This window comes from Xiphophorus maculatus, chromosome 14 (genome assembly GCF_002775205.1).
Source record: "Xiphophorus maculatus strain JP 163 A chromosome 14, X_maculatus-5.0-male, whole genome shotgun sequence".
Lineage (NCBI taxonomy): Eukaryota > Metazoa > Chordata > Actinopteri > Cyprinodontiformes > Poeciliidae > Xiphophorus > Xiphophorus maculatus.
Window position 1 is genome coordinate 137,550 of NC_036456.1, and position 13,570 is coordinate 151,119.

Here is a 13,570-nt window from a genome sequence, read left to right on the forward strand (position 1 = left end):
GTGAATGTCAGAGGTCACCAGCAAACATCATGTCATTACATTGACGAGTGCTTAGCCTTAGAGTGAGGCCACATCTTGTTCATGTACATATTTCCTGGCTCTGCAGGGAACAGAGTTTTCTAATAGAGATGCAGAACATGCCTCAAAACTCCCTTCAAATGACTTTCGTCTGAGAAAAACAAGCTCTGTTTTCTTTCCCTCTTGTCTTGAACTAGTCTTATTTATGATGTTAGAAGGTCGATTTTCAGATGATTAGTAATGATTCTGCATGTGAAGACAGTGCTCCAATCAAGTGCTTTTTTGCATTTGGAGTTTTACAACAGTTTATTATTGTTATCATTACCACAAAATATGAAGGAAAAACACAGAGGCACTTGGATAGGGGCAACAGTAGAATCCAACAGTGAGAGAAAGAAACTAAGGAGTTTCTTTGAGATATGATGAGTGAGATGGAAATCATATAAGTCCAATAAACAAGATGCAGAGCAGTTAGGGAGCTGAGGGAAGGTAATATGCACAAGAGAACCTGAATGGAAATACAGAAGATCTAACAAATCAAAAGCTACGGCTTTATAGTCTAAAGCAAAATACACAGAGGAAGACATGAGGAAGAACTAAGGAACAATACAAAGATCTGTATTACTTTCAGTTGTTTGAAAGTAATACCAAGAACTGTGTTACCCAATGACAATAACATTAAAAGCATCTCATTAAAACAGATTAAAAATAAAACTCAAACAGCTCAAACAGGTGGCTCATGACAAATAAAAAGAATTAAGAAACAAAAAGACATTTACATGTTGTCCTCATGACTGTTTATCTGCATAACTCATTAAAAACTTAAACTAAAATTAAAAACAAAAAAACTTGTAAGCCAGGGTTTAAATATATGGTATGAAACTTTTACAAAAATATGTTTTTTCTATATTTGTTAAAACATCATGTTATGAGCAGGGCCGGCCTAAGGCAGAAGCAAACTAAGCAGATGCTTAGGGCCCCAAGGCCACTAAAGGGCCATGTCAGTGGAGCTGATTTTTTTTTTTTTTTTGTAATAATTTTTATGTCATTATAATATCAAAAACACACAATTTCACTATGAAGTGATTTGTTTTTACAATAATATATATTTGATAAGGTATGTATAAATTATTATTTTATTGATAAAAAGAAGAAAAAAATGCTCTTGGGGGCCCCTGGTGCCCGCGGTAGGTACAGCACGCTTCACCGGTAACATGAGCTGGCGTGCAATGTGCAGAGCATCCAAACGTCCACAGCTCTGGTCAGAAGTAAATAAGCAAAACAATGTCTCAAAAAAGGACTTATTCAGGGAGGGAGAAAATAAAGAGGAAGTATAGAAAAAGCCAAGATAAAGATTTGTTTTAATGTGCCTTGGTAATGTAATGTAAAAGATTTGTAAAGCTGCTAATAGAAAATTAGTTTGATAGTGACCTGGGATAGTCCAGTTCAACAGCCAAACATTTTTCTAGGGTCTTTGTATTTATGTGAAACTAAGTTTAAACTTTAAATGAGTTGATTCTCATGGTTGGCTCTGTATATTTCTGAGGTATTTTTGGCTTCAAAGCACCGTGTTTGATAACGTTTGATAACAATTAAAACTTCTCAATGTTTGACCTTGTCTAGCAAAATGTTTTTATGTCAGGCTACATAGCTGCTACATCGATGAGCTGCTCTCTGCTGTAGTTGGGGATATGTTGTTTACTGCTGATAATTTATGCATCTAAAACAAACATTATTTTTACATCAACTTCTAAGTTATGTGAAACTTTTGTTAAAATCATTTAAAGGTACAGAATCAGTCCACATTCTCAGGGGAGAAAGACTCACCTGGAATAAATTAAATGTTTAGCTATTGGAGTAACGCTTAAGAGAAATTAATTTAATCAAAGAATGTCATGAATATGTGTGTAGGGCTGCACGATTGCAGTTTTCTGGCTGATCGCCAGTTACCGATCTTTAAAAAGACTGACCTGCCAATTAAGATTTTGGCTGATATACATTTTTTTTGTCTGAAATATCACTAAATATAGCAAGAAAGTCACTGAGTTGGCAACAGTGGGTAAATATTGTTAACTGTAAACATGCAGACTTGACCTGGTGGGCCAGTCTGTCAGTCAAACCTCTCACTGCAGAGCAGAAGAGGACAGAGACTGATTTTTAACCCTTTGCTGACGAAGATAAAATTAGGGGATAAGATCAGCTTCACATGTAAGTATCAGCCGATAACGATCCCCCAAAATTAAGGAAATCGGCGCAGAGAAATCAACTGGTTGACCAATAAATATATCCTATATTATACATGTATATAAAGTAAACAGCACTGCCAGAGATGCAATAAGTTTATAGCAGGTGTGTGAATGACCTAATGATTGGGCTGCTGATTGCAGCCAGTCCACATTGTTAGCAGAACTAGAGGGCCCCAAAAAAATTTTGCTTAGGGCCCCATGGAGGCTTGGGTTGGCCCTGGTTATGAGACAGCTAACCTGTGAAAAGCTTGCGCTCCTCTACCTCCGCCCTGTGTTAATTTTTTTTTAAACAGATTATATGTCTCATAACATAGTGACAGTTTTAACAAATATGAAAAAAAAATTTTTTTATGAGTTATTAAATGATTTATACACAAATATGAAGCACGAAGAGTTGAAATGGTAAACTACTTGAGAACAAATTAGTTTTCTTGATGTGTTGAATAGTTTTTTGCTTGTTTATGAAATGCCTTAGCCTGAAATGTTGTGTTTTCCACAGATCCTGACTGACCATGTGACCCACTAAAAGGCGCAGCTTGTCATGCTGTCAAACCTAAAGTTGAGTGAATCCCAGACAAACTTTGACTGGCGTGTGTTGGTGACAGAGACACAGCTTCCATCTGGAGGCTGCTAGATATATCCTTCCTATAACGCCTTGGGACTGAAAGCGATGGGTTTTCCAGGTCACACACTGGCCTTGTCCTTGCTTGTGGTGCTTCTGCTTTTACTGACCTGCTCATCTCTTTGTTCGCTAATAAAAGTCAATAAAGGTTTAAAGGTGAAACGAGGTCAGTCAATCTACCTCCAGGAAGGGGATCTGCAGTTCCATGTTCCTGCTAAGAAGGATGTATGCAAGGTGGAAGTAGTATTAAATGAGCCCATAACTCAAAGAGTGGGAAAACTTGTTCCACAGGTAATGGAACCCTCATGTACAAGATAAAAAAAATGCTAATTCTTTTTACCGGGACTAAAACAATTTGAACAACAGGTTCTTCAAGTTGTCATTGCACCAGCCTATATCACCAGCTGGACCAGCCTTTGATATATCTGTCTAAAACTTGATATATCAAAGGCTCAGGGTTGTGGTACCAATCATCTCATGGACAGTACAGACCAAAAGTTTGGACACACCGTTTAATTCAATGAGTTTCCTTTATTTTCATGACTATTGACATTGTAGATTCACACTGAAGGCATCAAAACTATGAATAACACATGTGGAAATATGCACTAAACAAAAAAGTGTAAAACAACTGAAAACACCCCTTATATTCTAGTTTCTTCACAGTAGCAACATTTTGCTGTGATTACTGCTTTGCACACACTCTGCATTTTCTTGATGAGCTTCAAGAGGTAGTCACCTGAAATGGTTTTCACTTCATAGGTGTGCCCTGTCAGGTTAATAAGTGGGATTTCTTGCCTTATAAATAGTCATGAAAATAAAAAAAAAACATTGAATTAGAAGGTGTGTCCAAACTTTTGGTCTGTACTGTATGTGTCAGCTTTCCATGGTTCCTCATGTATATGGAGCTAAAATTGTGAAATCTGACACTGATTTGACATTGACAAATAAAATGTCACTGAAAAAAAAAGTGACATTGAATAACTTATGATGATGCACACATTAGACCAGGAGTGTCAAACTCCAGTCCTCAAGAGCCACTGTCCTGCAGTTTTTAGATGTGCCACAGGTATAAAACATTGGGATGAAATGGCTTAATTACCTCTTTCTTGTGTAGATCAGTTCTCCAGAGCCTTATGACCTAAATATTCTATTCAGATGAGGTGCAGCAGAGGCACATCTAAAAGTTGCAGGACAGTCTCCCTCCAGGACTGGAGTTTGACACCTGTGCATTAGACAGTGAAACTTTTTTTTTCCCCAGTAAGTTTTCAATGCCACTGCAGAGAATCCAGGGGTGCATTCACAGCAATGCTGTTTTGTCTGCTTTAATCAAACTCCAGTTTGTTTGCCTAGAAAGTGAGTTTCATTTGTAAAGGTGTTCTCCTACAAACCCAGGTCACAGTTTAGGTTGAAGTGAACTCTTCTGCAGTTTGAGTGCATGTGAATGCCAAGTGGCCTGGGGGCCGCTGCAAAAACAGAAAGCGAATGATAGCACAGGGCATTCTGGGTAAATGCAAACAAAACAAATACGAGCCTAGCCCCTTAACTGGCAGTACCAAAATCACCAAAAACACCTAAAAAGGTATACCCAAATTAAATCAGCTGCTGTTCTTGAATAATTTGGGGTACAGGCAAAAGCTTGGTCTCTTTATGAAGATGACAAGCTAAATTCTCTATTTTTGCAGTCAAAAATATTTTAACTGTAAGAAGTTTTTAGCTATTATGTTTGTAAGACAAAACAAATTGAAAAATATTGCTTCACCAGATTTTTAATTTTTATTTCTTGTAAATGCACATTGAGTGTTGAATGTATGGACTGGAACATACAATAAATATGTAGTGTAATGTACTCTGCTTGTGGATTTCAAGATTTATCAAAATAGCACAAAAAGAAATTTCAATTTGGACATGTTTATTTTTGAGGATGTACAGGTGTCCAAGTGTGCCATTCAGAATGACACACTTGGACACCACCTGATATACAAACTTCTAATGACTGTAACTCCTCAGTGCTTCAACATACAGTCATCAATGAGGGCTCTAATTAAAGATAATGACCAGAGGAATCCTCTGGTAGACACATTATTACTGATAGTGGAAATTACTTATAATTGTATAAATAAAATAGCATATCTGTTTTGGATTTGAGAGTACGGGAAACTTTTAGCAGGTTGCCGCCACCGTCAGAGGGGGGAGAGACGGAGGTGGTTATGTACAGTCAGACCTCCTCACCCCTCTTAAGATATGCTACCACCCTCCGGCCCCCTCTAACGGTACGCTAACCCCCCTTATCCCCTCCGTCTACACCCCCCCCTCTCCTCCCGTAGATTTGTCCCACGGATGGGATACCTCCATTTAAGGGACTAGCACTAGTGGGAGAAATGGCCAACCAGACTATCAGGTATAAAAATATCCTGCCTAAAAATATTCTATCCTTGCCATGACAAGGGGGGATAGAGGCGGGGGTTAAATAGAAGATTCCTTCGATGACCTTCTGCTTCACACTCGGCTGTGAACCACTCCAGTGAAAGCTGTAGATCACGACTAGATGAGGTCAATAGGACCACATCATCCGCAAAAAGCAGAGATCTCAACACCTTTTCTGCGCCTAGAAATTCTGTCCTTAACGGACCCTCTGTCCTTAATGGACCCTCACGCCCTCTCTTGCGCCGTCTGGCTTTCTGAATTGCGTTTTAAAAACACCCCCTTAGAGGAATGTGATTACGCGTACACAAAGTACATGTAAACCGGTTGGGCGAACTCCCAGGTACACTTCAGGACCCTGCTGAAGGAGTAGATCTGGTCCAGTGTTGCACAACCAGGACAAAAACCACACTGCTCTTCTCTGAGGTTCGACTATCTATTATTATCATTATTAACTGTATAAACTGACAAGTATTTCAGTTTTAGTTTTAAAGAGGCTAATTGGCAACTTGTATTTTCAAGAGGTGAATAAAACCTGACTTACTTGCAATGGCATTGAAAATGTCTCATCAACAACAAACCTGAATTAAATACACAAGACTGACTCCTTACCTGACACGCCCCCATCTAATGACACAAATCAATGTGTCTTGTATGGCAATAACTTCTTGGCAATAACTCATGATGAAAGGTTTGATCATTTTCCCTATAGGGTACATTTTTAAACCAAACATATTAATTGGATGACCAAAACTGACACAATTAGAAATAATTGCATATATATATATATATATATATATATATATATATATATATATATAATTTTTTTCCCCTTTTCATCGAGAAATGTATGTATTTTGTTTTTCCTTGTCCTTATGCATACATTGCTATTTTTACATTTCCTTGCCTCCTCTTTTCACTTTATTGTATGCATTGCCTCCTGCCAATGAGGAGGCCGGTGTCTGAAGGCTGCAGCTTCTGCCAAAAGACCCTTTTCAGATAACGGCCGTTATGACTTGAAGCAAGGTATCTTTAATTCCGGTGTGATTTTGCCTCGGGAAACCTGACTGAAAAATTCATGAATATTCATTATCTTAAGGCTATAATTAAAGGTAAGGTTAATAACAACAACATTTAAGTGTTAGATAGCTGTTATCAGTCATTGTCAATTTAACCATTCTCCAATGGTAAATAAAGGAAACAGGTGTTGCGGAAAGTGCCTCCACTGTATGAGATGATAGCTCAGTAAGTGGTGTGTATGTTGAGTGTAGTTGAGCGAGATGTGTGGCAGCCGTCCTCCGGTTCGAAGGGGGGCGCTGCGTGCTGTAAACAAGAAGAACCGGGAGGCTGGGGGAGCGAAGAAGAGACAGTATGTGGGAGGGGTGAGTGTAGCCGACGACCGGAGGAGTAGCTAAAGGAAAAACTCTGTCAACTTCCAACTGTAAGCTGGCGCTATTAAAAGTAAACTTCCAGCCACCTTCGTGCCACCGTGTGATTCATGTACAAGGCGTATGAAGGAGTTAACCCCGAAGTAGAGTTCACTTCGGCCCTGGAGGAAGAGCTCCCCTGTGTCCTCTGACCACGGTCAGAAGACTGAGCAGGAAAGGTTAACACTGGCGACCACGAAGGGACCTCTTCGCCTTGTTGGACGAGTGGTGAGCTTTGAATAAGAGAGATAGTAGCTGCTAGCAATAAAGCCGAGAGACTGCATTAGCCCGTTGCTGAACAACTGCAAGATGGACGCCGCCGCTCGTCACTCCCGTAAAAACTATGGGCTTGAAACAGATTATTCCAACCCGTTCATGACATTGGATAGGTCCTGCGAGGGTGCAGAGTGTAGAAAAGCTACTGAAGATGTGGCGGTGGGGAAATGTGAACATTACAACCCTTTTCTGTGTGACGAACGCTGTTTCGGCTCGAACGCCAAAGGAGGGGACATGCTCGCACCGCAATACGGCCCCGCTCAACCACAGGCTAGCTCTACCAACCCATTCGTTGCTGCTGAATGTCAAGGTTATGCCCATGGGGGGGATGCAGACGACGGGACGCATTACTACCCAGCCCCCACGTTTCAAACGAAAGATAATTGTATCTCCAACCCATTCGCTCCTGCTCATGTACGAAGCTTTGTACACAGCACGCCGGCCCCATTTAACCCTGTGGCATTTCCCGCCGTGCAATGTACCCCTAAGCTGGATGGAACTATAAGCTACAGGCAAACCCCTGCACGGCCCCAACCCCGATTAAAAGCCAATAAAACCCGTTTCATGTTGCAGCAGCCTTTGTCCGACAGTGAGGAGGATGGAGATCCTAGGGAGAGGGTCCCCACTTTGCGTCCGGGACAATACGACGGCACCACACCATGGAAAGAATTTCTGCACCGGTTTGAGAGCTGCGCCGAAGCGAACTACTGGTCCGAAAAAATGATGACAGTGCAGTTGAAATTCTGCTTGGTTGGCGCAGCAGGGGCCATTGTCCACAGAAATCCTCGCTCTTCCAGGTGGGGCTACCGCCGCCTGGTGGACGAACTGGAAACTGCATATGGTCCATCCTCTGATCATGCTGCTGCGGTGGCAGTAGAGCTAAGGCAGCGAGTACGAAAACATGGAGAGGCCCTGCATGCATTCAGAGATGATATTTATGGGAAAGTGACGGTGGCTTATGGCGACAGGGCAGAAGTTGAACAGGACTCTATCGCTGTCGAAGTTTTCACAAATGGGCTGGGTGATGCAGAAATAGTCCAGAAACTATTAGAGCAACAACCAGCCACACTCGCCCGTGCATATGAAATAGCTCATGCTCATGAAACCACCAAAAGGGCTGCAGCTTATGTCACCAGTGCCATGCAGCCAGGAGCCCGCAGCATGATTGAACGACGGCCCAGAACTGCTGTGGTCAGAGCAAATGACAAACATGAAAGAGTTATCAAAACTACACCTGTACTCAGTTCTTCACCGAATTGGTTTGCCACACACACACCCTCGGCCTTTAATAACCGCAAAAATTCTACAAAAGGGAAAGTCCGCTGCCATAACTGTCAAGGTTGGGGTCATATCCAGAAGCAGTGCCCTTCTCCCCACAAGACCACCAAAGATTTGACATCCAGCAGCTCCCCCTGTGACACCCAAGAACCTACTGTGCTCCACCTGAAAGACCAAAGCCAAGAAATGAGTATCCACATGCAAATCTACGATGTGGAGGTATGTGCCGTGTTGGACAGTGGGGCGCGGAGAAATGTGCTGCCGCTGCGCTACTATAATTCCATCCACCCTGACGTGAGACCTCAACTGTATCCATCAAATGTTGAGACCTTACTTGGGGTGGGACCTGTAGATGTGCCAGTGCTGGGTGAGGCCCAGATACCTGTCCACATCAACAACCGTCAGGTGGATGTGGATTTTCTTGTAGCAGAGATAGCAGGGTTAGAAGTGCTGCTGGGCCATCCCTTCCTCGCACAAGCTGAAGCCCGTCTTGATTTCGGCAGACATCGCATCACCCTGTTTGGTGAAGAAGTGCCCTACTACCAACCTGAATCTAACCCGAAGTCGCATGCAGTGAAAATATCCAGAACTGTGGTGGTGGAACCAGGACAGGAGTATGTTGTGAGGGGCAGCATGCATCTAAGTGGGACAGCCCGCAGCGACATGATACTTAGCCCTACTAAAGGTTTTATTGAGAAGCACAAAGTGCTCCTCGCTAGAGTCTTAGTTCATCCCCAGACGTCCAAAACGGTCCCCCTTCGCCTCTTTAATCCTGGCAATAAAGCTGTGACCATTAAAGAAGGATCCCTGGCTGGTCTCCTCCAACCAGCTGAGGCCCTGCAGCCTCCCTGTGCCTCCCCAGCCGCAGACTCGCCAGTCAGCTCTCCGGTGGTTCCTCTGCACCTAGAGGAGCTCTATACTCAGAGCTCTAAAGACCTCAATGATGGGGAACGCCTCCAACTTAAATGTTTGCTTTCTACTTATGGACATGTGTTCTCTACTGGGCCTGCTGACCTGGGCCGGACCAACCTCGTCCAGCACGATATTGTACTTCGTCCAGGTGCCCCGATCAAACAACATCCACGTAAAATGGCGAAAGAGAAGCAGCAATACGCCGACCAGCAGATACACGACAGTCTGCAGAATGGTCTCGCCCAACGCAGCCACAGCAGCTGGGCCTCGCCCATAATTATGGTACGTAAGAAGGATGGGACATATCGGCTCTGCATTGATTATAGGGCTCTCAATGAGCGAACCATACCGGATGCGTATCCCCTGCCCCGCATCCAGGATACGCTGGATACACTGTCTACTGCCAGATGGTTCAGCACGTTGGACCTTACCTCGGGTTACTGGCAGGTGGAGCTGACGCCAAGAGCACGCAAAGCAACTGCATTCTGTGCCAGGACGGGCCTCTTCGAGTGGAATGTCATGCCGTTTGGGTTGTGTAACGCCCCGGCGACATTCCAGCGGCTGATGGACCGCATCCTGGTTGGCATGCAGTGGGAGACCTGTTTAGTCTACCTGGATGACATCATCGTCCTGGCGAGGGATGTGCCAGAGATGCTGCGGCGGCTTGGCCAGGTGTTTTACAGACTCCAACAAGCTAACCTGAAACTAAAACCTGCCAAATGCTGCCTTTTCCGCCGGGAGGTGGCCTACCTAGGTCACATAGTGTCTGAACATGGTGTAGCTACGGACCCCAGCAAGGTCCAAAAAGTCCAAATGTGGCCCACGCCGTCATCCATTCAGGAGGTTCGACGTTTCATTGGCTTGGCCTCATACTATCGGCGATTTGTGAAAGACTTTGCATCCATTGCTGAACCCCTTCACAACCTAACTAAGAAAAATGCTCGTTTCCAGTGGCATGCTGAGCACCAGGCTGCTTTCGACGAATTAAAGAGTCTCCTCATCTCAGCCCCCATTCTCGGCTATCCCCTGGACTGCGGTGAAATGGTATTCGATACTGATGCAAGTGACACCGGCATCGGCGCTGTACTGTCGCAAAGGCAGGAGGGTGTGGAACGAGTGTTGGCTTATGGCAGTCGCAAGTTGGCAAAGCCTGAACAAAACTACTGCACAACAAGACGTGAACTTCTGGCTATAGTGGATTTCACATCCCATTTTCGTCAGTATCTCCTCGGCCGGCCGTTTAAGGTGCATACGGACCACAGCAGTCTGCGCTGGCTGACCAAAATGAGAGAGCCAGAAGGACAGTTAGCTCGATGGCTTGAGAAACTGGCTGAATATGACTTTGAGATTATCCACCGTCCGGGTCGACAGCACACTAATGCCGACAGCCTCTCCAGGAGACCCTGCCGCCAGTCCTGCCCATGTAAAGTGCAGGACCTCTCAACATCATCCAAACCCATCAACCATCAGGCTGTCCAGTGTGAGTTGAACTCTGACATCAGTTCCCTGTTGCTGAGTTCAGTGGGGGAGGAGGACCAACCATCCACCACAGAGGTTTGTCCAGTGGGGGTAAATCAAAACACCCTTACAACAGATACAAAGACTTTAGACCAAAACATTTCCACTGATACAGATAGAATGCATCACAATGTTCAAACTGATGGGTGCACTTTGAAATTGACTGAGAAAATATATGTGGCTAAGACTCTTGACACGACTTTGTTTCATGGCTGGACCATGGGGGAGTTGAGCCAGGCCCAGGATGCTGATGTGGACATTGCACCCATACGCAGCTGGATGAAGGCTAGTGATAAACGCCCCCCGTGGCCTGTTGTCTCGCCATGCAGCCCAGCCACTAAGACATACTGGACTCAATGGAAACGACTCTACTTCAGAGATGGAGTTCTGGTCCGTCGGTTCTATTGCCTTGATGACACCCAATTCTACCCACAAATTGTGCTGCCACGTAAACTACAACTTGATGTGATGAGACAGATGCATGAGGGGCCAGTGGGTGGACATTTTGGTGTAGAGCGGACCCTGACCAGATTAAGAACCCGGTATTACTGGTACCACATGAGGGAGGATGTTGCCCTCTGGTGTAAAACCTGTACCAGTTGTGCATCAAGGGCTCGACCCCAGAAGACACCGCAGGCTCCTATGGGAACAGTCCAGGTAGGAGCCCCTATGGAACGCATTGCACTGGACATTATGGGTCCACTGAATGAGACTGAGCGTGGAAACCGCTATGTGCTTGTGATACAAGATTACTTCACAAAGTGGACTGAAGCATTTCCTATTCCGAACGAGCGAGCTGTGACAGTTGCAGGTATCGTTGCTAGTGAGTGGGTGTGCCGCTATGGAATCCCTCAAGCGCTACACAGTGACCAGGGACGCAATTTCGAGTCTGAGGTGTTTCAAGGGATGTGCAGTTTGTTTGGGATAGACAAGACTCACACAACACCATTCAGGCCGCAGTCAGACGGTCAGGTCGAGCGTTTCAATGCCACCCTCCAAAAGATCCTGGCTACTACAGCAGCACGCTGTCATTGGGATTGGGACCTGATGATTCCTTATGCTGTTATGGCGTACCGGTCAACCAAACATAGTGCGACAGGTTTCTCTCCAAACTTTATGATGTTAGGCCGAGAAGTAAGTGAACCAGTGGACCTCGTCGCAGGTTTGCCCCCTGATTCGGAACACCAGCTCACTGCTCCAGAATATGTGCAGCAGATGCGGGAACGGTTGGAGCTGGCCCACCAAATTGCTAGAGAAGCCCTGAGGGACTCGGTCACACGTGCAAAGAGACAGTACGACAAAAACTGCTGCCACACACAGTATAAAATTGGAGACCCTGTGTGGTATCTCATTAAAGGAACACGTCATGTCAAGAATAAAGTCAAAAAGTTCCTCCCATCATATGAAGGCCCATTCTTCATCCTAGGCCAACTGGATGATCTAGTTTACCGGATACAAAAGAACCCAAGGTCCAAGGTGAAAGTCGTCCACCATGACCAGCTAAAGCATTACCGCAGCCGGGAGCCTCTGGACAACGTGTGGGTCCTGGAGCAAAGTCAACACTGGGAACCTACTGAGGTTCCACCACCAACCTTAGAGGAGGACTCTGCAGACGGTGACCTGGATTTACAGGGTTTGTTTGCTGATGCAACCAGTGGAGGCGCTGGCTGTTCTCTGCTGCCTACCTCAACTGCAAAGGATCCCAATCTGGGTGTGTTTGTCCCATCATCCCCTTCCCATGTCAACCATGAGGATGGTGGGGGTGTGGTGGGATATTCACCTCCTCTGGGCCCGCCGGTTCGACGATCCAGGCGCCGGCGTAGAGCACCAGACCGGTTCGGCACATGGATAGTTCCAAGTAGGACCATGGACTCAGTTTAAGGTTCCAGAAGTTAGTTGAACCTGTCCAACAAGGCCACATGTGTCTGTTCTCTTTATTACTGTTCAGTTGTTTGAACTGCAAAGAAAATTTAACAGCAGAGCAAACAGTTTATCTCGTAGGACATGTTTTGCCGTATGTTTCTCATACCTGATGGAGTTCAGTTAGTGTCCTGCCCGGTCGTCATGTATGTTGCTGAGTAATTCCTCTCCTCCCCTGTTGCATGTAAAGCTTAATTTTGCACATGAGGTACACCTTAAATGAGCTAATTATGTCACTGGCTAATTATGGTTTGATGCTACGCCTCACCTATATGCATGAATGATTGTCACAGTAATCTCTTTGCGATGGGGATTGTGTATCGGTTTTATGCATTGTAAAGCTGGAGTGGAATTATTGCTTAATTGCCATCCAGAGTGGGGGTAGTGTTGCGGAAAGTGCCTCCACTGTATGAGATGATAGCTCAGTAAGTGGTGTGTATGTTGAGTGTAGTTGAGCGAGATGTGTGGCAGCCGTCCTCCGGTTCGAAGGGGGGCGCTGCGTGCTGTAAACAAGAAGAACCGGGAGGCTGGGGGAGCGAAGAAGAGACAGTATGTGGGAGGGGTGAGTGTAGCCGACGACCGGAGGAGTAGCTAAAGGAAAAACTCTGTCAACTTCCAACTGTAAGCTGGCGCTATTAAAAGTAAACTTCCAGCCACCTTCGTGCCACCGTGTGATTCATGTACAAGGCGTATGAAGGAGTTAACCCCGAAGTAGAGTTCACTTCGGCCCTGGAGGAAGAGCTCCCCTGTGTCCTCCGACCACGGTCAGAAGACTGAGCAGGAAAGGTTAACACAGGAAACAGCCTCCGATCGGAAAGTAAGCCAGTTAGCAGCAGCTTTAGCCACAGTTAGGAAAAATATACACCCCTATCTGTCAGTGCTGTAACGTTTAGAGGTTCACTTTCTGTATTAACTTTAATTAAACAGTA

At 44.8% G+C, this 13,570-nt stretch overlaps 1 protein-coding gene across 7 annotated transcripts in view; it reads left to right on the forward strand.

The window, feature by feature from the left end:
- frem1 (FRAS1 related extracellular matrix 1) overlaps positions 1-13,570 on the forward strand; it is a 74,461-nt gene that overhangs the window by 4,261 nt on the left and 56,630 nt on the right. For 4 of the 7 annotated variants that reach the window (XM_023346849.1, XM_023346853.1, XM_023346855.1 and 1 more), the window contains exon 2: positions 2,764-3,177. In XM_023346849.1, the coding sequence (XP_023202617.1) occupies positions 2,935-3,177 (243 nt within the window). In that variant the 5' untranslated portion in view covers positions 2,764-2,934. Of the gene's footprint in view, positions 1-2,763; positions 3,178-13,177; positions 13,459-13,570 lie in introns of those variants that run through there. The other 3 variants (XM_023346850.1, XM_023346852.1, XM_023346851.1) reach the window with 2 other exon arrangements.